The sequence below is a fragment of the Notolepis coatsorum genome, assembly GCF_963971535.1.
Source record: "Notolepis coatsorum genome assembly, chromosome: 1".
Lineage (NCBI taxonomy): Eukaryota > Metazoa > Chordata > Actinopteri > Aulopiformes > Paralepididae > Notolepis > Notolepis coatsorum.
The window spans coordinates 188257524-188280556 of record NC_140165.1 but is presented as its reverse complement, the minus strand read 5'-3'; the positions used below and the strand labels follow the sequence as shown (position 1 = coordinate 188280556).

Sequence of the window (23033 nt, the reverse complement as noted above, 5' to 3'; positions counted from 1 at the left end):
TGGAATATGCCAGTACAACAGTATAGCATTGTGGCTAGCAGCTTGGTAACGTTAATGCTAGCAGAATGAATGGATGTAAACTTTATTTAACAGATTGCAGAATGGGTGTAAATGCAGCTGTCGCCTATAGAGGGCGCATGTTTATTTTTATATTTCTTTTTATCTCATGTGACGTATCACGTCCTGTCTCACGCTCTGACCCAGCGTAGTTTGAGCAGATCTGGCGGAACGTGTCTAGACTTGTAGGAAGAAGACAGTGCAGCAGATTTATGCACTTTATTTGTCAAAGATAAAAGATTAAAGTACTAGAGTTTGAAGATAACCCCCTCCCATTGAGCTGCAAGCAGGCCAAAGTGGTTCGTAAAGTTTATTTCACACTTTTCGTTTTGTTTTTGTAATTCTATTGACTGAATTGTATGAGTATTGACTGTTATTATTTCCTGCAATTGTAGTTCTACGGTGGTGATGAACGGAATATGCATCAATAAACAGCCATCTGTAATTAAAGAACTCGGAGTCCTCGTCGTGCATCAATGGGCGGCACAATGGGTACAATACAATACGGCTAAATACACACAATTGTTAAGGGTATGCAGCTTGGACTGGGCTCCTTATAACAACTAACAGGGTTTGGAAGTAACGTTAGCTAGGTATCTAACGTTAGCTCACGTTAGCCAGCCAGCACCAAACTGATGATATCAGGAGCTATCAGTAGCTAGATAACATTAGACAACGCCTCATGTATTAAACAAAAGTTGTAGCTTGGACTGGGCTCCTTATAACAATAACTTGACAACACAGTAGCCGCAGCTAACAGGGTCTGAAATTAACGTTAGCTAGGTAGCTAACGTTAGCTCACGAGCGACGAGCCAGCCAAACTGATGAGATCAGACATTGATATCAGGAGCTATCAGTAGCTAGATAACATTAGACAACACCTCATGTATTAAACAAAAGTGAATAGATGACTGGGCCATTTTGTTTAATGCTTGTTATGTTGAAAGAGGAGCTCTGAGCTAACAGGGTCTGGTAGCTAGGTAGCTACGGTAGGTAGCTAACGTTAGCTCACGTTAGCCAGCTGCTCATGGAAGCGTTAATGCTAGCAGAATGAATGGATGTAAACTTTATTTAACAGATTGCAGAATGGGTACAATACAATACGGCTCAATACAAACAATTGTTAAGGGAATGCAGACTGTTGTAGCTTGGACTGGGCTCCTTATAACAATAACTTGACAACACATGGTAGCTGCAGCTATTTGGGACAGCTCTGCTGTAAACACTGGAAATAACCGTGCAGGTCTCTACTGCGCATGGGCGTTGAGCAACAACGGCTCCGTATCCGGCTCACGCAGATTACATGACACGTTGTCTGCGAGTTTTGGCGAGTATCCAAAACGGAAACACAATTTCAGCGTTGCCCTACTGGCAACGCGTTATCCTGCAAAAACGGCGTTTCTTTTTAACTAGGACAGCAAACGTAATCATTCACCAACAAAAACGTTCCTGTATTCAATGGTGTAACCATGGTCTTAGAGCGACGGAGCTTCAAAGGCTTGGAGCTGTTTCTCTTAACGATGCATGAAGGACTACTTTACCCACATTGCCACACACCTAGCCCCTCCCCCACCTAACCCCTTCTCCAGCTGAGCTGCAGGAGAGCTTTGTTATTATGATGTGATGATGTTAGAGACAGTTTACAGTCTTCAAAGTTTAACTAAATCCCACACAGGGTTTCCATTAAAGGAAGGAGAGGAACAGAGGATTTTGGATCACAAAAAAACTATTTATTTAACTCACACTGTAAAAACATACAACAAAGAGCTGACAATGACAAAAGAGGTGATTATTCTGTTAGAGGAAGAAGTGATCACAGCGGAACGTTAAATCAAAAACACTAGACTGAATGCAGGGGTGAATGTCTCGTGGAAATGGTGAGTGAATAAATGTATATAAATGTATGTATGATGGTATAAATGAACGTAGAACTCCCAGGTGTACATCCTTGGTCACGCTACTGAAACAGTAAGGGAAATATGAATAATGGTCAGGTCTTTGACGTACTCAGAACAAACAGAAGGGAGTGGGGAATGTGTGTGCGTGTTTGTGTGTGCGCTGCCCGGACCCAGTATCGGAGTCGCCTTCTGACTTGCGACTGAAATAGATGCATTCATTAGAGAAATTCAATAAACAGTTATGCCTTATGTGCACTGCTAGCCAGCCTTTATGCGACAGAGTGATATACTTTCAATTCGGATGAAGAGAAGATAATCTCCTGATTCAGATACAATTGAACACAAACTGTTCCAAAGATATTAATGTTTCTCTGCATATTTTCACACCGCCAACAAAGTACGGGGTCCGTTGTTTCGGAATGGATTTGGTAGCTGTCATCTCTGTGCATCTCCGTCTCTGACACTTGAGACTGAAAGTACTTAGCCACTACCCTCCGACACAACTGTAGTTTTTTCACACAGCAAGGGAAATAATACTGTGGGACTATGTAACAATAATTAACATATTTACAAGTCGTATTACGTTTTGCAAATAAGGAGACAGATAGAGAACATGTCCATCCCATTGCCGTTGTGTCCTTGGGCAAAGACACTTAACCTACTTGCCTCGTATGAATGTGTATGCATGTGAATGAATGTTGGTGGTGGTCGGAGGGGCCGTAGGCGATGATTATTCGCCACGCTTCCGTGAGTCTGTCTCGGGGCAGCTCTGGCTGCAATTGTAGCTTACCACCACCGGTATGACTGTGTATGAACGAAGAATGGACTCTGTGAAGCGCTCTGGGTGTCATGAAGAGCGCTATATAAATCCAAGCCATTATTATTATTATTATTAAAGCACTCAAAATTGCCAATATCTCCATTTTGACCTATTTCTGAATTGCGTGACATTTTGGCATTTTCTGACGAATCGTGAGCTCCTTAACAACCCGACCTAGACCGTGCCGCATCACATATTTACTTGTAGATAGGCAGTAGGAGTTAAAGGTCATATTTACTTTGTGGCAGACCGGCTGGTGTGGTACTGGATGGCCGCTATGTCTCGGCCAAGGTACTGAGGCAGACTCCCAGCAGAGCAGAGCGCATCAGCCCCAATGCAGCGCACCTGTGTCAGACGCGCATGGGACAGGTGAGCGCAATCAAAGCCCAATCAAGCGGCATAGAAAATGGAGACTGGAGTCATTGGAGTAGCTGAGGTGAAACCTGTTCGTAACGAGAGAAGTGAGTAGAGAAGAGAGAGAGAGAAGAGGAGGAAGATTGTTGTCTGTGACCCCATGCTGTGTTTCTATACTTTTGGAAGGAGGACCCCGCTGTGTGCCATAACCCTTGATTGTCTGAGAACCCGCATGTGTATCGACCCCTGCTTGCCCGACGTCTCTTCTCCCGGATCAAGACTCTGTCCGTGGTCTGTCAACGTGGTTTAGATGTGGAGTTCATTGCTGGGTTAAGTACTTATTATTATTTTTTTTTGCTCTTTTTCCCCCTCCTTTTTCCTCAGATTTTCTCCCATCCCAATGTTAGTCGTTATGCCAATTCCCAATCCCCTTCCTGGTCGCTGCGCACTTACCCCCCACAGTCGGTCTGGGAGAGTGGAGGCTATCACGTGCTTCCTCCGACACACGTCTAGCCAATCAACCGCTTCTTTTCACCTGGCAGCGCGGACTCTCACTGAGAGGGTGTAACGTGTGGAAGGATAACACTACCCCCCTTAGATCCTATCCGCGCTGAGCAGGCGCCCCGACCGAATTGTAGGAGTCGCTGTTTACAACGACCCGGACCCACCCCGCCAGCTTTCCCACCCTCTAATACAGCCAATTGTATTAGTGTGAACGGCCAGCCAAGCTGGTGACAACGCCGGAGCTGTGAGCTGGATTCGAACAGGCAAATCCAGCGTCTCCGGTGTTGGTGACAAACGCAATCTCCGCTACGCCACCTGACCGCCCTTTGGGTTAAGTACTTCTATTCTATTCACATAATATGCTTACTACATATATCTATTCTATTCACATATATGCTTACCACTTACCATCTATTGCTATGTCCGGCCATCACAATCACGCAAACTGTCTAACGCCTGTCCCGTCTCCCTGTCTCCCTGTGAGTGGCTGTCTCGGAGTGATGACCGGAGTGTTGGACGTCCCGTGATGATGACCGGGAGGATGCAACCCTCTCTGCGCCGCCCCTTGCCTCAAATAGATCCGCCATCAGCTCTATTTTTAATCTTTCAAAATGTTCAGTTGCTATCGCATGCACTTATCTGTGTTTCATTACACATATGAGTGCATGCTTACCAACTGTTCGCCTGTTTTATTGCAACCCTACTATCACCGACATTTAAGAAGGGAGATCCACCCTTGAATGGCCATTCTAAGGTTTCTCTCCTCCGCATTTTTTCCTATTGCTAGGTTTTAGTGAGTTTTTCCTTACCTTCGTGTGGGGTATGTCTGGGAGTGTTGCATTTATTTATTTTACATGCATTTATTTAAATTTGTTTTGACTTTATGGTGTTTTTATTTTATTTTTAATTTTTTTTATATCTACTTTTTCTCCCCATTTTCTATTTTTCTCCCATCCCAATTTCGTATTATCCAATTCTACCCTCCCCTGTCTCGAACGTTGTTAGACCTCCCACTGGTCGGCTGCAATGTGGACAAAGCCTTGCATCACGTGTCCCCTCCGGTACATGAGGAGGCAGCCGTTGCATCTTTTCACCTGCACAGCGCGATCTCTCAGTGGCGAGGAGTAACGCGTGGGAGGCTCACACTGCCCCCGATACTTCCTGATTCTGCTGTACAGGCGCACCAACCGACCTGTAGGAGTCGCTGTCCACAACGTCCGATCCCCACCCACCGGCTTTCCCACCCCCTAATACTGCCAATTGTATTAGTATGAACGACCAGCCAAGCCGGAAGCAACGCAGAGAGCTGGGCTCGAACCCAGCATCTCCTGTGTTAGTGGCGAGCGCCTTGCCCACTGCACCACTTAGCCGCCCGTGTTTTGTTTTGTTCTTGATTTATTGTGATGTTTCTTCTTGACTTGTTTAACCTCTTAAGCCCGGAGCCTATTTTCTGAAAATCCGCCTAAAATATATACCTAGGTAAATGGAATATTGCTCCACTTATACAAGGGCCATTTGCATATTCTTGGTATCTAGGGACATCTATGGACCTCAGTGAATGTATTCCCAGTGTCAGAAATATTGTGTCTATCACTAGGCTTGCTTAAATTGTGATGAAACAAAGGAGAATATGAATTATGATTTTTCTTTGCATCTTTGACACCATGCTAATAATGACCAAACATTAAAAACTGATCTCGTTCAGTACCTTCTTGAGATCACGTGTACAAAAAATCTAAGGAAATGGATAAAGGGAAGATGATTAAACAAAAGGTTCTGTAGATACAGTACTGAATTCTCCCATTCGGAGCAATGCAATTTGAAATATTATTATAGAATATAGAATAGCAGGCTTATAAATTACCTTATTATAGCCAATTCACACATTTATATATATATATTATCTTTCAAATGCCAGAGTTCAATTTGGATTTAGTATCACCAGGCGTGCATGAGAACAGATAATGAAATCTACTGTAAATACAGTAGATTTTTTATTTTGATTAGGGTGCAACAGTTTTGAAACTAATTTCAGATCTAATTGTTGCTACATGCTAACAATAGGGAAGATAAACTAACTACCTTTCAATATTTGTCATAAACGTTACCTTTTGTGGTAGAATTATCCCGAATAATAGCAGTTATTGAAATAATTCATAAAGTACTATGAACCTTGAACTCAATAGAATCTTCCAGGAAGTGTAGTTTAAAAAAAATTCAACGCAGAACCAGACTCGTGGAAGTCCGCTACAAAATGGCTGCAAAAAAACTACAATTCCCATTCCCCCGGTTTTCCAAAATGGTTGCCTCTCGTGAAATAACATTGACATTTCTAAGAGGAAAATCTATCTATATAACACTTTAACCTATTCCTAAACTAACGTATTGATGATAATATACATTCGAAATGCTGTTGTGACATGTGTATGATGTTTATACTTGAATACGTTATAAATAAATAAAAATAAAAATAAAAAAACAGTCTGGAAAATATTGATTTATGACCAGATGTCATTTCCCGTCCCGTCAGGGGGAACACGTGTTCGGCCCATGGGGACATTAACGTGTGTTGTCGGGCCTTACAAATAAATTTGATTTGATTTGATTTGATTTGATCAGCCCTCGCCTGCTGTATGAGAACCGATCAACGTGTACTGAACCCCGCTATCGGAACAAGACGCTTCTCACGGATTACGGACTGGCTGACGCTCTCACTAACCTCCCCTTTTCCCCTAAACAGCAATAAAGCTGCTGTTAAACTTGCTTCTACTTTGTGCCGTGTGTATTTTATTAATTCCAATCTGGTGACAGCTCAACACACCTCAGAGTCTGTCACAACTTGTAGATAGGCAGTAGAGGTTAAAGGTCATATTTACTTGTAGATAGGCATGGCAATGTGCTCCATGAAGCTGATCTGGAGTTCAGGGATGTAGGCCTTCTCTCTGTCCATCATCTCTACAGGTCTGTTACCCATGGCCTTCTCCTACACACACACACACACACACACACACACACACACACACACACACACACACACACACACACACACACACACACACACACACACACACACACACACACACACACACACACACACACACACACACACACACACACACACACACACACACACACACACACACACACAGAAACAAGTGATGTATTCGGGGTCAGGCATGCAGTAATCATGAAACCACATGCACCATATCAACATGTTATTCACATGCTGTCAGAGTGGTCAGAGTGACATCACTCTCTGTTAGAGATGATCAGTGACATCACTGTTTGCTAGAGATGATCAGAGTGACATCACTGTCTGCTAGAGATGATCGGAGTGACATCACTGTCTGCTAGAGATGATCAGAGTGACATCACTGTCTGCTAGAGATGATCAGAGTGACATCACTGTCTGCTAGAGATGATCAGAGTGACATCACTGTCTGCTAGAGATGATCAGAGTGACATCACTGTCTGCTAGAGATGATCAGAGTGACATCACTGTCTGCTAAAGATGGACATTAAGAGTTATAGAGCTCACCAGGGAGGGAGGGGACAGTGGTTGGGGGAGGATTTATAATTCATAATTACCTACCTTGTATAACTGCCCAAGAGCAATGTGTATGTATTGTAGTTTAAATATTGTAATCCATGCACAAAAATATAATAATTAAATAATTTTTTTTTTCAGCAAATCTCAAAAAGATTTTATGTTTATGTGACGAGGCTATTGTCTTGTGTAGGCTGGTAAAGCTATGCCTCCTAAAGTATGAAAACGGAAGTACAGGAAGTACCGGCTACAGGCTTTCCGGTTTCGACAAAACAATTATAGAAACGTGTGAAGTGCACAATATTTCCTCGTTTAAGCCACTGCAACGGCTTTGCCTGAAGAATTTACTACATGGCCGGGACGTTCTAGCTTGTTTGCCGACAGGATTCGGGAAAAGTTTGGTCCGTTCGGAGGCAGCTTCCAGGGGAAGTACATACACCGGAAATTCTACCCGATTCACACTTTCGGCCGTAGTGCTTTACCAGTCTTTATCTCACGGAGGAGATAAAACTGGGAACGAGGTTATGTCTTGTGAGAAATTAGTTTGTATACAGTGGTGACTTGCTGCCCCCTAGTGGTCAGAAAATATTGATTGCAGCTTTAACTTTACGAGTTCTCAGAGCTCAGTTGGATGTTCAGTTACTTACTAGATCACCCTGTGAGAAGAACTCCTTGTAGATCAGCTCCTGTAGACACACACACACACACACACACACACACACACACACACACACACACACACACACACACACACACACACACACACACACACACACACACACACACACACACACACACACACACACACACACACACACACACACACACACACACACACACACACACACAATGACACATTACGTAATGAAGTCCATATCTCATTATACCTTAGCGTGTGTGTGGGTGTCTGTGTGTGTGTTCCTGTGTGGAAATTACACAATATTTCAAGTAACAGGTATAGAGAAAGAGAGAGAGAGAGAGAGAGAGAGAGAGAGAGAGAGAGAGAGAGAGAGAGAGAGAGAGAGAGAGAGAGAGAGAGAGAGAGAGAGAGAGAGAGACAGAGAGAGAGAGAGAGATAGAGAGAGAGATTGGTAGATAGACAGACAGATAGACTGACAGATATAGATAGATAGATAGATAGATAGATAGATAGATAGATAGATAGATAGATAGATAGATAGATAGATAGATAGATAGATAGATAGATAGATAGATAGATAGATAGATAGATAGATAGATAGATAGATAGATAGATAGATAGATAGATAGATAGATAGATAGATAGATAGATAGATCGATAGATAGATAGACTGACAGCTATCTTGCGAGTCGTCTTCCAGCCCTTGGTTTGATCTGAGAGGTCACATGATGTCATCAGCAGACACAGCAGCAGAGAGCGGTGGGTCTGATCCTTGGGGTCAAAACCAACTGACGCATGCACGCACGCGCACACACACACACACACACACACACACACGCGCGCGCACGCACACACACACACACACACTTTTTAAATCCACATGTTTTGTATCACATATGTACAGTATAGTATTCAGCAGAAAGTTTACGGATGGTCCATGGCTGCCAAATATCAGGACCATTAGCCTACAGCCATAGACCTCTGATATCAGGACCATTATCCTACATCCATAGAACTCTGATATCAGGACCATTAGCCTACAGCCACAGAACTCTGATATCAGGACCATTAGCCTACAGCCATAGAACTCTGATATCAGGACCATTAGCCTACAGCCACAGAACTCTGATATCAGGACCATTAGCCTACAGCCATAGAACTCTGATATCAGGACCATTAGCCTACAGCCATAGAACTCTGATATCAGGACCATTAGCCTACAGCCATAGAACTCTGATATCAGGACCATTAGCCTACAGCCATAGAACTCTGATATCAGGACCATTAACCTACATCCATAGAACTCTGATATCAGGACCATTAGCCTACAGCCATAGAACTCTGATATCAGGACCATTAGCCTACAGCCATAGAACTCTGATATCAGGACCATTAGCCTACAGCCATAGAACTCTGATATCAGGACCATTAGCCTACAGCCATAGAACTCTGATATCAGGACCATTAACCTACATCCATAGAACTCTGATATCAGGACCATTAGCCTACAGCCACAGAACTCTGATATCAGGACCATTAACAGGGCTCTATACGCTAAACTTTTCCCCAAGGCGCACATGTGCTCCTAAATGAAAATCTTTTGGAGCACACAAAGAAATTTAGGAGCACAGTGAAAATGTTTCAAGTAACAGAGTTCACTTTTCTTTATTTTTTCAAAAATGTGTACTAAATGTGTACTAAATGTGTGTGTAAATGTGTGTATGTGTGTGTGCAAACGGGAACGGGAGACACATCTGTGCACTAGCACATACCAGATACCACCAAAGTCACAGGCCCACTGTGTGTACGTGCGTGTGCAAACGGGAACGGGACACACATCTGTGCAATAGCACATACCACCAAAGTCACTGGCCCACTGTGTGCGTGTGTGTGTATATGCGTGTGCAAATGGGAACGGGACACAGACATTTTAACTATTAAGTGATTAATGCCTACTGTGGCAAAATTGTAGCCAACAACTAGGCCTAACAAAAAAGGCAGTGACATTGAACTACTGCTACAAAAGTAACAGTCACTTAACTTTAGCCCCTTTTATGCATACAATGCCTATGTTTTGGCTAGTGTTGCTCTTCTAGAAAAATAATCCTTTCAGGGTTGCCTATTGAAATACTGTACACCTCCAGTACAGAAACATTGTTTATGAGTTTGCGTGTCAGGTAGACCATTGATTGACAGTCGATTCTGCCAAATACGTCACACCGCTTGCACCCACCTCTGCTGTTCTTACCACCAATCAGAAGCTCTTATTTGCTTTTTTACTTCCGGAAAGTCCGCCATTCCGCTACGCGAGACTTTTCCGAGACAGTAACGTTAAGTTAATTTAACTTATTCTAGTCTTACCAATAGCAATAGATTTTAGAACACCTAGAATCCTAGATTTATCGATAGCAATAGTAATATATATGTAACGTTAATGCAACAAAACAAATGCCTTTGTTAATAATAACGTTGATGCAGTAGCGTATATCGTTGTGTGTTGGCTGTAACGGACATGAGAATAACATAACACTGTGAGTGTGTACACATTAAAATTGCGATTCTAATAGATTCTAACATTTTCAAATCGATGCAGTTGAATTGTCCCCTTAGGATCGATGCATTGCGATGCATTGTTACACCCCTACACCAAAGTCACTGGCCCACTGTGTGTGTGCTAACTTGGCTAGCGTTATCAGCCGTGTACCGTGTTCTCATTTCCTTTCTTTCGCTTGAAACCAGTCACGTCACTATAGGAAACTCTACTGTGATTGGAACGTTAATGCGGCTTGTGAAATGTGGGACTTGTCGTTTTTGAACGATTAGCAGCGGAGCGAAAAAAGCACGACTGAGGTTGTAATCTTCACCAGCACACCGTGCGAGTAATTGATTTTCCCGGTTCGCACACACATATTTTTAGGGGCAAATGCGAGTAAAATGGTTGCACTGTAGAGCCCTGATTAACTTACATCCATAGACCTCTGATATCAGGACCATTAACCTACATCCATAGAACTCTGATATCAGAACCATTAACCTACAGCCATGGACCTCTGATATCAGGACTTCTGGGTCCTACCGTCAGCCATCTTCTGGAGATCTTTAAAGATGCGAAGGTGATGAGCCAGGTCAGTAGCCAGGATGATGTCTCTCATTAAATCCAACATGCGCTGGTAGTCCTGAAGACACGACAAAAATACTGTTAAGACACACACACACACACTGTATATATATATTTGTTCAAGCTGCTTCGAGCCCAAGTCAAGGCCGTTATTGGAAAGTGCTGTTGTTGTCCAGCAGGGAGCACTCTGTCCTCTGGACCTGGCAGTAACAATGGTGTAGACCAGGGTGGCAATTATACGATGGCCGCCGATGCCCCTTGCCCTGTCCGAAAAATAATTGCACCCCCTACAGCCAACATGGCCTTCGTGCCCCTAGCTGTCAAAATCTCGAGGTTTTAACGTTCGACGGCCCTCATACGTTGGAAAGTTGAATTTGTCTGCTCCGAAAGCGATAGGTTGTCTATTACTAATGGTTTGATTAGGTATTGTGTTTGTAAATATCTGTTTAAAAAAAAAAAGTATGGCATTTTACAATGCAGAACTTTGAAGGCGTTTTCCCAAAAATGAGTTTTAAGAGTTTTTCCTCATACTCTGAGCCAGAAATCTCCACTTCAGTAACACTCACATACACCAACCTTCCAGTTCTATTCATATATATGTTCTGAAGGTATTTACAGAAGGGTTTGTTGATATCGCATTCATACCCTGATTTATATCACATTTCATTCCTAAAAACATGGCGAAATATGGAATTTTACCATAAAAATTGACTGAATTGAGTATTTTCTGATTTATGGAGTGATAAAAAGAGATATCCCCTCTGTAATAACCTTTGGCTCTAATATGTCAACAAAATGAAACTATAATTTTGAAAATGGCTTTATCCAATGTTCAGATTTCTGTCCTGGAATTATATGCAAATTATTGCATATTTAAGTAGATCATGCCTAATTTGCATATTTAAACATACAATTTCAGAAAACGTGTAATACAAAAAAGTCTTGTCTTAATATACGTAATCAACTGGGGAAGTTTCATTGTGATATCTATTAGTTAAATTTGTTACCCTATTCACCTGTAGTGTCTCGCCTTAATTTTCTGTTTTGCTTAAATAAATGCCCCTGGCCATTGACCAGCTAAACTAGTAAAGCTATTTTACTGTGTTTGATTAATTGTACAACCACATTGCACCTTCCACCTACCCCTGTCTGCTACCTTTGTTACATTGGTGGAGAAAGCGGAAAATGCTATTTGTTTGTACAATAATCAAACACCGTTAGGGGCAGCATGGAGAACCTTGTGATGCAGCTGTTAAAGTCCAATGAGGAGCAGAAGGCTATGCAACGTGAGCTCCTGGCAAAGGCAGCAGAATGCTCTCATTTATGCAGAGATAAAGAGAGGTACGGCGCCAGCCCCTACCCAGCAGGCACGTGCACACATAGAGGCCAAGGGGTGCTTGAGCACCTGCCCTTTTGAGCCTCATAAACAAAGTGCCCTTAAAAAAATATATATATATTTTTCTTTTTACCGTTGTGCATATAGACTGCCCTTCCAACTGAAAAGTGTCAGGATAGAATAAAAATATTAGGTAAAGAGAGAGAGAGATGCCCCGTATTCCATTGCAGTTTGCACGGCCTCCTCAGCGTGCCTCTCTGCGGACCGATATATTTTATGCATAGCGTGGGTGGTGATGATGATGATGATGATAGAAACAGTTGAATGCTGGTATTACACTCACTGAGGGACACGAAGAAGTCAAATCCGATGGGATTTGGGAATCTCAAATACAAATCGGGATTGGAATAAAAAATGCATTTAACAATACAGAATATACAGCACTTCTTGGGGTCTGTAGGGTAAGCACTTATTCCCTCCCCCCTGAACATTTATGGAGATGTATGGGCCTTTTAAGTCAGTGATAAAAGTGTCTTTCAATGATAAGTGAGCTCCTGCACTGATTATTATAGTTCAATATTCAATATTTGATCACCAAAACCCCCCAAAAAGCATAAAAAGGGGGCCCCTCTGCCCAAAAAGGGCCCCCAAAAATCGGGCTTGGGTGCAATGCGCGCTCGGTTATAACTTACTCTGGTATAGTGCCCTTTTTAGCCTTTGAGCACCTGCCCCTCTAAAGTCCTGTGCACGTCCCTGCTACCCAGCACAGTGGAGCTGGGGGTCAACCCAACCTGAGCAGATTTATCCGAAAGATGACTGAAAACGATGATGTGGAAACATATTTTCTCGCATTTGAATGAACAGCCACCAGGGAGCAGTGGGCTGAGGACACCTGGGCAGATCTCATTGGACCTTTTCTCACCGGGCCTGCACAGCATGCCTATCTTGACCTCCCCCTGAACAAGCTAAAATATATACCCGTCTAAAGAAAGAGATTTTGGCTAGGTATGGTTACATGCTCGAGCTCAAAAGTTTCATCAGTGGAAATACACTCCAGAGATGTCTGCCAGAGCCCAGCTGTATGACCTAGCTCGTTTGGGCAAATCCTGGCTGACTAATGACCCAGAGAGGGTGAGTGTGTTGGAGAGAGTTGTTATGGACAAATGTATCCGTACATTACCCGATGATACCAAGAAAATGGTCAGCAATGGTAACCCAACTGAGATAGATGATCTGGTCAATCTGGTTGAAAGCCACCAGGTCACAATTGAACTGCTGAAGTCGGGAAGGACTGAGAGACCAGAGGCTGAGAAAAACAGGAAAGTCATTGAAAGGTTCCAGTGTGGAAAAAATCAGTGCGAGAAGACGAGGTGTTGAGACGCAGACACTTCCCTATACTTGGGGATGGGAGGAGGTGCTTTGAGTGTGGAGAGGTGGGACACCTGGCCTGGGACTGCCCCACAAGGGATGAGTCCATGCCTACCAGGGTTAGAAATTAAATTTTTTTTTCAAGGGCTTTTTTTGCCCCCCTTAATTGATTTTCGGGGGCTTTTTTTGTATTTCGGGGGCACTGAATTTTTATGATAAACGGTAGGGGTGGGACGGTTCACAAAATGGACGGTTTGGTTCATATCACGAATTTGGGGTCACGGTTTTCAGTTCGATATACGTTAATTTTTATTAAAAAAAATTTAACACTCAAATCTAAAAGTCAAGATAGACTGCGCTCACAAATTATAACACTGGGTGCTGAAATCCCGTCGAGTATAATAGAAAAAGAAAGCAATACGCTTGGACCAGCACTCACAGATTTTGGTATATTTAATGGCAGCCTGAAACAAACATGTTTCGGAACATAATCGTTCCGAAACATGTTTGTTTCAGGCTGCCATTAAATATACCAAAATCTGTGAGTGCTGGTCCAAGCGTATTGCTTTCTTTTTCTATAACACTCAAATCTAAACATGTTTCTCATTTATTAAAAATAAAATAAAAGGTTTACAGTGTTTACAGCCTTAAATAATGTTTGGCACACAAAGACCGAACTGACTGAAAAATATAGGCTACATTTGTCAAAGTATTAATTTAGTGCAAACAAACAATATGCTCAGCCAGCACTAGACTTTCCTTTCTTTAATTAATATAAACACACAAAAACAATGTCAACCATGTTTAAATTCCCTGCTTGTCAGTTCTTAATGGAAAGATTCGTTTTCTGCTTGAAATTATTATGTTTCTGTCTACATATATTTAGACTAACATTATTTAAATATTGAGTGCAACTGTGGTGGATTACGTAATTCGGTGAGTTGGAACTATCTATGGGTTGGCGCCGGGTCCCCACGGACATTTTAGCGTGTGGCACCGCCACCTTCAGCTCCGGTCACGTTAGGAGCAGTTCATAACGTCAACAAGCAGCGCGAAAGCGGCAATAGTCCCGGTTGGAGTTAGTAAAACACAGTTGTATGTTAGCCTTCTTGGATGTTGAATAAACGCCTATCATTGTCTTTAAACACCCCGCCTCTCAGACTCCCATTTCCTCCTCTGCTACAGTAGCTAGTAGCTACGGTGTTAGCTGTTGTTGTGAAGGGCTAGCTAGCTAACAGCTACAAACATTGTACAAACTGCTAACGCTATGGCAAGATGTGTGTAGGCCTATGTAATGTTAATGGCTATGTTTTTAAAGTCGTAATGAAGATTGATTTATATTGTGCGTGCCATTTTTACACAAACTGACTAGCACCTGGCTGCTGCTGCTGCTGCATCCAGTGCAGAACACCGGCTCCGCCAAATGATTTTTTTTATTTGCGCGTCATCTGAACCGTATACGATACACAGACGCTCCATTACCGGATAAATATATATATATAATTAGTAAACTGTCGGGGGCATTAAGTGCCCCCCTTAACTGATTTTCGAGGGCATTTTATCCATTTTCAAGGGCATTATGCCCCAAGCCCCCGTTAATTTCGAACCCTGATGCCTACTGCAGCCTCGGCTGGTGGAGGCTCAGGGAGGCCTTGCCACCTACTGGACTCCTGTTGGGCCACCGAATGCTCCCCTCCCCACATGGTGCCGGTAAAAATAAATGGAAAGGATGCAGGAGCACTTGTGGATTCAGGTAGTTCAGTCTCACTGGTCCAACCCCATCTCCTTGACCAGCTGGAACCTGGTGAGTCGATACCTGTGTTCATGGGGATACCAGGGAATATCCTGTGGGTAAAGTTCAACTCACCACACCTCAGGGTACCTGTGAACTGAAGGTGGGAGTGGTTCCCTGTCTCCCTGTCCGGGTGCTGATTGGCCGAGACTGCCCCCTCTATGATAAGCTATACCGGAGGAAAAAGGTGAGCGAGATAACTCAATATAATGTAACTTCAAAAAGACGTAAACGTGTACTCCCTCCCCCCAAGGTGTTTTCCCCAGAAGGCGTTCCAAGGTCCCAGAGAGGTACTTGGTGCACGGCCCGTTCTGGTCACACTGGATTTTATGCAGGAGATGATTGGGCAAATGGATGTGTCAGAGGTGGGAGTAGGAGCCGTACTCTCTCAAGACATGCATGGTCGGGAGCGAAACATGGGAATGCAGACGCCCTGTCCCGGAGAGATGCCCTCTGGACCTCGTTTGCCTCTCCCAAGCAGGGACTGAAGGGGGGGTATGTAAGGGGCTGAGGGGAATGGTGATTGATGACAACCGGTAAGCCGGACAGCGGCCCGGCCTAGTTAGAGACTGACTGGACTATAGTAAAGACAGTTAGGTTCTCCAATGGGAGCCAGTATGATTTAGTTGGTTTTCTTAGTTTTCTGTTTTGCTTAAATAAATGCTCCTGGCCATTGTCCAGCACGGAGCTAAAGCTATTTTACTGTGTTTGATTAATTGTACAACCACATTGCACCTTCCACCTACCCCTGTCTGCTACCTTTTACCTGTTACAACACATTACAAAAACCTCTGTAAAACACAAATTTACTGTGGGATTTTTATCAAATTTGGACCTGTATGACTATAAGACTTCAGGCTATGGAAGCGTTATGTGTCCAGCTCCTTCCTCTCAGCTGGAACCCAAAAACAGGCATCTGGCAACAAGTCAACACAAAAGTAAGGAGCAAATATTTTATTTCAGTGTGTTCAAAACTCTGTTTCACTATTACATTAGCACTCAAAGTGATTTTCAGAATGTAACCTTTCAAAAGAGACCAGACTCATGCATGTGCTATAAGTATAAAGTATAATAGGCGGCTACGTGGCGCAGTGGGCAAGGCGCTTGTGGTACCCTTGACTGAGATTTCATAATCAAAATGTTAGATCAACCCTGAAAACTGAAAATATCTGTGGTAATAGTTCATTACATGGACTCTCAGAGTACATTCCGGAGGAAACCTTCAGGCAAAACCTCTCTAATGATAAGGTTGTTTACACAGTTGTAGAAGAGCCATTCCAAACCCCCAGGAAACCAAACACCTTCTAGACATGTGACGGTTGAGCACAGCACAAGAGGCTGAAAGCGGAGATGCCTCTGTGAGACAAGACCAATGTGGTTGAATCTATACAATAATAGATTACCATTTTAGGAATGCCAAAGCTGGTTCCTTTCATAGAGTAATACAAAGTGTCAGTTTGGTAGATGGGGTTTGGTGCTGGCTCTTGTGGACTGAATGGTATTAACCTAAGAAGCAATGACTGTACTGGGTTAATGCTAGATCATTACACAAGCCCTATTAAGGGAATGTTAAAAGGTCTGAAGTCATCAGACCTCCTCGCTGTTGAAAACTGGAAGAAGACACCAACAAGGAAGTCAGGGGGGGGGGCTGACCAGCCTCCCCCAGAAAGATCATCTAAGGAGAAACACCATATATGGAAGCAAGGAAACTATGGACTAAGTCGGGGTATAAAACAGTGGGTTTTGGTGAGGAGAGGCAGGCCAGCTCATGACCCACCACGACCGTTCCCCAGGGGGTCTGAGTCTGCGCCTCCATCACCCACAGACCATGGTTCGACGTTGCCGCTATGTAAGTAAACTGGATATATAATCACTGTTGGTGATAACTTAAGAGGAAGATGTCTATTTAGACCAGGTTTACCATATGGCGGCAACAAAGTACTATTGGTCTATTCCATTGACATAACATGACTACTCTTTATGTGCAAAACTGTCTTGATGTGAGAGCCAACGTGTAAGGGCTATTGGGATTAACCGCATCAATCATTCTGTACAATCATGTATTATGCTGAATTAATTCCTGTATGTAACTAATGCATTATCCACTCTTGGCCGCGCTGCAAATAAATGAGTTTGGACCATAGTTCCTCTTTTGTCTGGCTGCACAAGTTTATTCTCTACTGGCTATTTTTGGGAGTCAGATGAGGACCATGTTACTATCACTCTCCTTCTCTCCCTCTAGTTAGCAACCTCATTGTGCTGTAATTAACCGTAGATATTCATTAGGAATATACGACAAAATGGTGCCATTTTTAAGACCCGTTCTGATATGTTCATATGAGCAAGCAGTAAAAAAGAGCCAGGGTTTGGGGATTTGCAGTGCAGAGTGGTGGCTGTCTGGATGAAGGAACGAGGGGTGAATAAGTAGAAAATTGGTCGTGTAGCCACAGTAGGACCCAGGGTGGATGTATTCTTTGCGTACAGGACTGGTGGAGTGATGTTAGATTTAGACTGTCGACCTGCTTGCTTGGGGTTTTATTGCAGGAAATACGAGCAGCGTATTTGTGCCGTGCCAGGGTAAGCAGGAGGATGGAACTTTTGTATTTTTAGTTAATTATAAAGCGACGGCCCGACGAGTGGTTATTAGTCATATTGTAGGGACAAGCTAGGGCTGATGTTAGGCGGCGCTGAGGAAATGATTGACACAAGGGGTCGAGTTAGGAGGCTGCGTGGATTGAGCAGACCTAAGTGAGGGAAAGTATACGGATCTGTATGTCTGTCTGGTGAAAGCAAGAGCTTAGGTGATCCAAAGCATATAGTTTAGTTTAGGTAAAATATTTGAAGGCGACGGCGAGGAGTGGTAGGACGTGGATTAAGTTACAGAGATGCAGGAAGTGGGACTGAGAAGTGACTGGACAATTGATGGACAAGTGCAGGGTAGTCAGACATATCTTAAAGAAAAGATTGTAGTGTAGGGTTAGGTAAAAAGTGTGAGGAGTGTGTAAATGTGGGAGACTATACCCTGTTAGTGGGAAGAAATTGTATTATTAAATATATGACTGGGCTCGTCGCTCGGAGGAACTGTGTATGACGCGGGAGATTAGGAAAATATGGGGTTTTTAGGAAATGGACACTAGCGGATGTTCAGTGAACAATTTTTAGATGAAAAGTCGGCTTACACAAGAATCTACGGTTATAAATGTTGCGCCATGTAATCAAAAGCCTCGTACGGGGAATTGGTTTGTCTGTTCAATGTGATGTGTAAAAGTATGTGATCAATAGCAAGCTTGACGAAGGTTGTTATGTTGTTAGACGTGGATCAGAACAATACGAGTCTGTGGATCATATTGGTAGTTGGGGCTAACTAGCTTAGCTCTGTGGAAGAGCCGCGGTAATCTAGGGATGTTAGGGCGGTGATATGAGAGAATTGTCGAAACACTGTGAGAGCAATTGTTGTTAGGAAACGAGTCGAGGCGTAGGTTGATGTGATTGTGGCCGTTTTAGTGGTTATATTTAATGCGGTAACAATTGTATACGATAGTATGGTGGTTCGCTAAACGAACAATGAACACTACACAACAACAACCACCAAACGCACATAGCACACACATCCACACGCACACACTCACTTTAAACAAACACACTGTAGCACCCACTCCACACACTTTATAGCACACACCCACTTTAAACAAACACACTGTAGCACCCACTCCCCACACTTTATATTTATTGATGAAGGATTGCACTACAACTCGTACACCTTACTGTAAATTGTACCTAAATTGTACCTCATCCCATTTCTGCTTTGCACTATATAGTACTGTACATTAGTACACTGCATAGTATTGTATATTATATGGTAACTCAGAACATTGTACATATGTCTATACCGAACACTGTGACCTCATTTTCTTCTTCTAAATTACATGCTATACTATGTTATTTGATACTATCTTGTCTAGCACAGTCTCTGGAGCGTAACAGTAAGAAGCATTTTGTATGAAAGTATTCTGTACTTCTGTATGACAACTATTAAAGAAACTTGAAAGAAACTTGAAACTTGGAGAAAAGAAGTCGCATGATGATGACGTCATAGTGTTGCGTGGAGAGTGTGAAAGTCCCATATGGAGCCAGGCGGAGAAAGGGTAGGAGAAGTGGTTTATGATGATTCGTGTTGATCTGTGTAACGACGTTGATATATGAGAGTGTTTTTAAATTCTTTTACGATAGTTTGTTCTTTTAAAGTAGTTGTTGTTTAGACATGTGTAAGTTGTTTAGAGTTGGATTGGTACTGAGCGGATTGAATGAATGTACGGATCTCGAACAGCACGTAAAACGCGGCTCCCGGGGGGCATTGAACGTCGCATTAGGTTGGCTAGCTGTTTAGCTGGTATGAGAGTTTGGGAGATAGCGCAGTGGAAAGGGCTCGTGCAATATTATGGTTAGAAGCGGCGTGGTGGCGTTGAGTGAGCGGTGTTTATGTGTGAAGCGATTGTGTGATAATAACGTTGATTGGGAGTTATTTGCAAAAGTTGGTCGCTTCTGACGTCATATTGTGGGACCTAGGAAAGGGGTAGCATCAAGGCTGGCTAGGCTATTAGCTTGCAGGCGGCTGTTTTGTGAGTTTGCGGACGACATGTGTGGTGATTCGAGTTTTGAGATTGAGGGTTAGGGAGTATTAGAGGACGCGGTGGTTGTCGTGGCATTTTTTGGTTGTCGTGGCATTGTTGAAACGAAGTGTTTTATGATGATAGTTGTACTTTGTCGCGGTGCATCGGTTGCTCTGTGCCGTTTTGTGCTACTGCGCATGCGCGCATAACGCTGTTTCGTTCATTCGCTCAGGGGACAGTGGTGAGTGTTTATATTTTTGCTTTATGTTATAACGGTGATCTGGAGGTGGTTCTGTTTGTGATTGTAGTTACTGCAAGAGTGTGTACACAGGGGAAGAGATGTAACATTATCAGTGGTTGGTTTAGGGGAAGTAGTCGGTAAGGGTTTTACTTAGACTGCAAACATTGCAGTGAGCCTATCAAGGAGGGATGCGTTAATGGATGCATTGCCTAAAATAAGCTGGGATTCACAACCAGCTACTCTGGGTATAATTGTATTATTAATATTTGGAACATAGGTATATACATTGGACACAAGGGTATATTATTAACCAAGGGGGGATTGAGTGGTTGATTAAAAATAGTACAGCTAAATACATGCAATTGTTAAGGGGATGCAGACCAGAGACAGAGTCCCCCGTTTTCAATACATCATAACTTTTATTGCATACATGATATACAGATAAACGGTAGTTTGGGGGTAATAATAGGCTGAATTTGGGACAATGCTCTACACTAGAGATACATGTTGCTTGCAGTAGGATCAGTTTGTCACATGTGTATGGGTAAGGAAGTATTTAGAACTAACCACTATTAATGTTTTGTTGAAATGAGTGATGCTTAGGTTTGTAAATTAATTACTTGAATAATGTTGTAATTACTTGAATGAAGTTGTGTTAAATTGTAGTTTTGAAATCTGTTTAACTTGTACAATTGTAAGTTTGGAATAATGATGTTGTGTTTTACTGGAGCTTATTATTTAGCTTGAATTAAGATGCTTGTATAGGATGCATTGATGTTAAGATGTCAGATTGTAATACACTGTTGAATTAATGTTGCTGCAGGTCTTTAGATCATGGGGGGTGATAATTTAATGATGTAGGCTTGTTGGCTATGTTGAAATACTGTTTATGCTTGTTTTAGATTGTTAAATCTTTGATGCCATTGGATTACATAGGCTGATGTTTTATATTAAGATTGATTGCAGATCCTTGGGTCACAATAGGATAATTTAGTGACGGGGGACTTGTTTAGATGCTGCTTTGATGTAAGATTGTGTTTTTGCAGTTATTATAAATGATTTGTGTTTAATGGTTAACCTCTTGTTGAGTTACAGGAGGGTCATGGGGTAAAGCGATTTAGGAAAGGTCACAGGGCTCACGGGAGAGACCTAGGTTATCTTTACAGAAGTAATTTAGGAACAGCCCAAGGGGGGTCAAGAAGGGGCGGCAGATTGGATGCAACAGGAGAGAGGTCACAGCTGGTGGAGATAGGGAGCGAGGGTCAGAGTGTGATAACAGATGACCGGCTATTTTTACAACAGGATGTGGTTTTAAGGGGCCATGAACCAGGATCCAAGGCAGCAGGAGGGAATAGCAGTGACAGAGAGATGGGACAGGAAAGGGCTAATTCAGGGAAACAGCTGGAGGGCGAGCGATAAGTATCATTAAGGTAATCATTCAATTGGTTTATGACTTTTGAATGATAAGCTGGTGGTTGAAGGAATAATTTGAAGCTGTCGATGCACTAGAAGGCATTGAGATGTTTTGAATTGAGGAGGAAATTCTAGTTTTCTTCTGAGTGTAGAGACTGTGGGAGTCTGAGTGAATAATATTGGATTAGCCTGGGATTGAGAGCAGGGCAAGCTGAGTGAGGCAAGAAGGGGTACTAACTGTGTCTTGTCCATAAGTTTGTTTGTGGGTAATTAACAAGTGTGGGAGCAGGTTGGAAGTATTTGTTTATAATATGAGTGATGTATGTTGGGGAGGACAAGGTTGAAATGATCAGAGTGGCTGTGAATGATTGAGAGAGTTTTGTTTATTTTGTGTGTTTGAGAGATTATGTTGGATGAAAGGTTTTTGATACAGGAGTAAAGCAAAAGCGTGAATGTTTTTTTCTTTGTGAGGATTTCGATGAAGTAGAACGGTGGATGATTGAGATGCTGTTGGGTTTGGCTGTGTCATTTTGATTTCAGTTCATATCATTTGAATGAAAGAGTTTGTTTTGTTTAAGTTAACAGCCACTGTGGTATGCTCAGAATGTATGGATGATGTTGAATTGTGATGTTTGATTGGTTTTTGTTTTTCTTTCTTTTCTGAGGACTCTAATGTTCAGGATTGAATGTGTTGTGAAACTGTGAGATATTGGATGAAAGCGTTTACTTTATGTCATATTATTTGGTTGAGTGTCAAGGTTTAAAGTTTTATTTTAGAAGCAGTGGCGGTTTTGATACACTGCTTTCATTTAAGTAAATTTTTTTTGAATGTGTGGGTGAGCGGTTGAATGTACATTTTTAGATTTGCTTTCTAATTTTTGATCTGTAATTGTGTGGACTGAAAGGAGGTTGAATAGGTCAAAGCGTTAGAGGTGTCAAGTCACAGGTTCCGGTTGAGAGTGTGTGAAAGTTGCAGCAGGAAGGATAGAGCTGAATGGATGGGTTTTGGAAACGTGGTTTTTATTTTCTTTCATGTTTTAAAAATTCGTGGATTTTTTTCATGTTTTTGGGTGTGCATGGTTGTTACACAGACTGGGGCCACAACAGACTGGAGGTGTTTGTTTATGGAAGTGTGTGGCTTTGTTTGATTTTTTCTCTTTTTCTTCCCAAATGTTTTTTTTTATGGTCTGGGTGTGAGAGGAGAGGACTGGTGAAGGCTGAGATGCATTGGAACAGGTCGATGACAGATAAGTAGTGCCACCACATTTTGCATATGGAATTAATGGCTTCCCTTATAAAGTATGTTGACATATTGTGTTATGGGATTTGCGTTGT

The 23033-nt window shown here is 42.5% G+C and overlaps 1 protein-coding gene across 1 annotated transcript in view; it reads right to left on the bottom strand.

The window, feature by feature from the left end:
* The window catches only part of pde2a (phosphodiesterase 2A), a gene marked incomplete at its 5' end in the record, with an annotated part of 420725 nt that overhangs the window by 25281 nt on the left and 372411 nt on the right, over positions 1 to 23033 (bottom strand). The window contains 4 exons of the mRNA XM_084308457.1: positions 6510 to 6616; positions 7828 to 7866; positions 8496 to 8608; positions 10897 to 10996. Coding sequence (XP_084164583.1) covers positions 6510 to 6616; positions 7828 to 7866; positions 8496 to 8608; positions 10897 to 10996 — 359 coding nt within the window. The remainder of the gene's footprint in view (positions 1 to 6509; positions 6617 to 7827; positions 7867 to 8495; positions 8609 to 10896; positions 10997 to 23033) is intronic.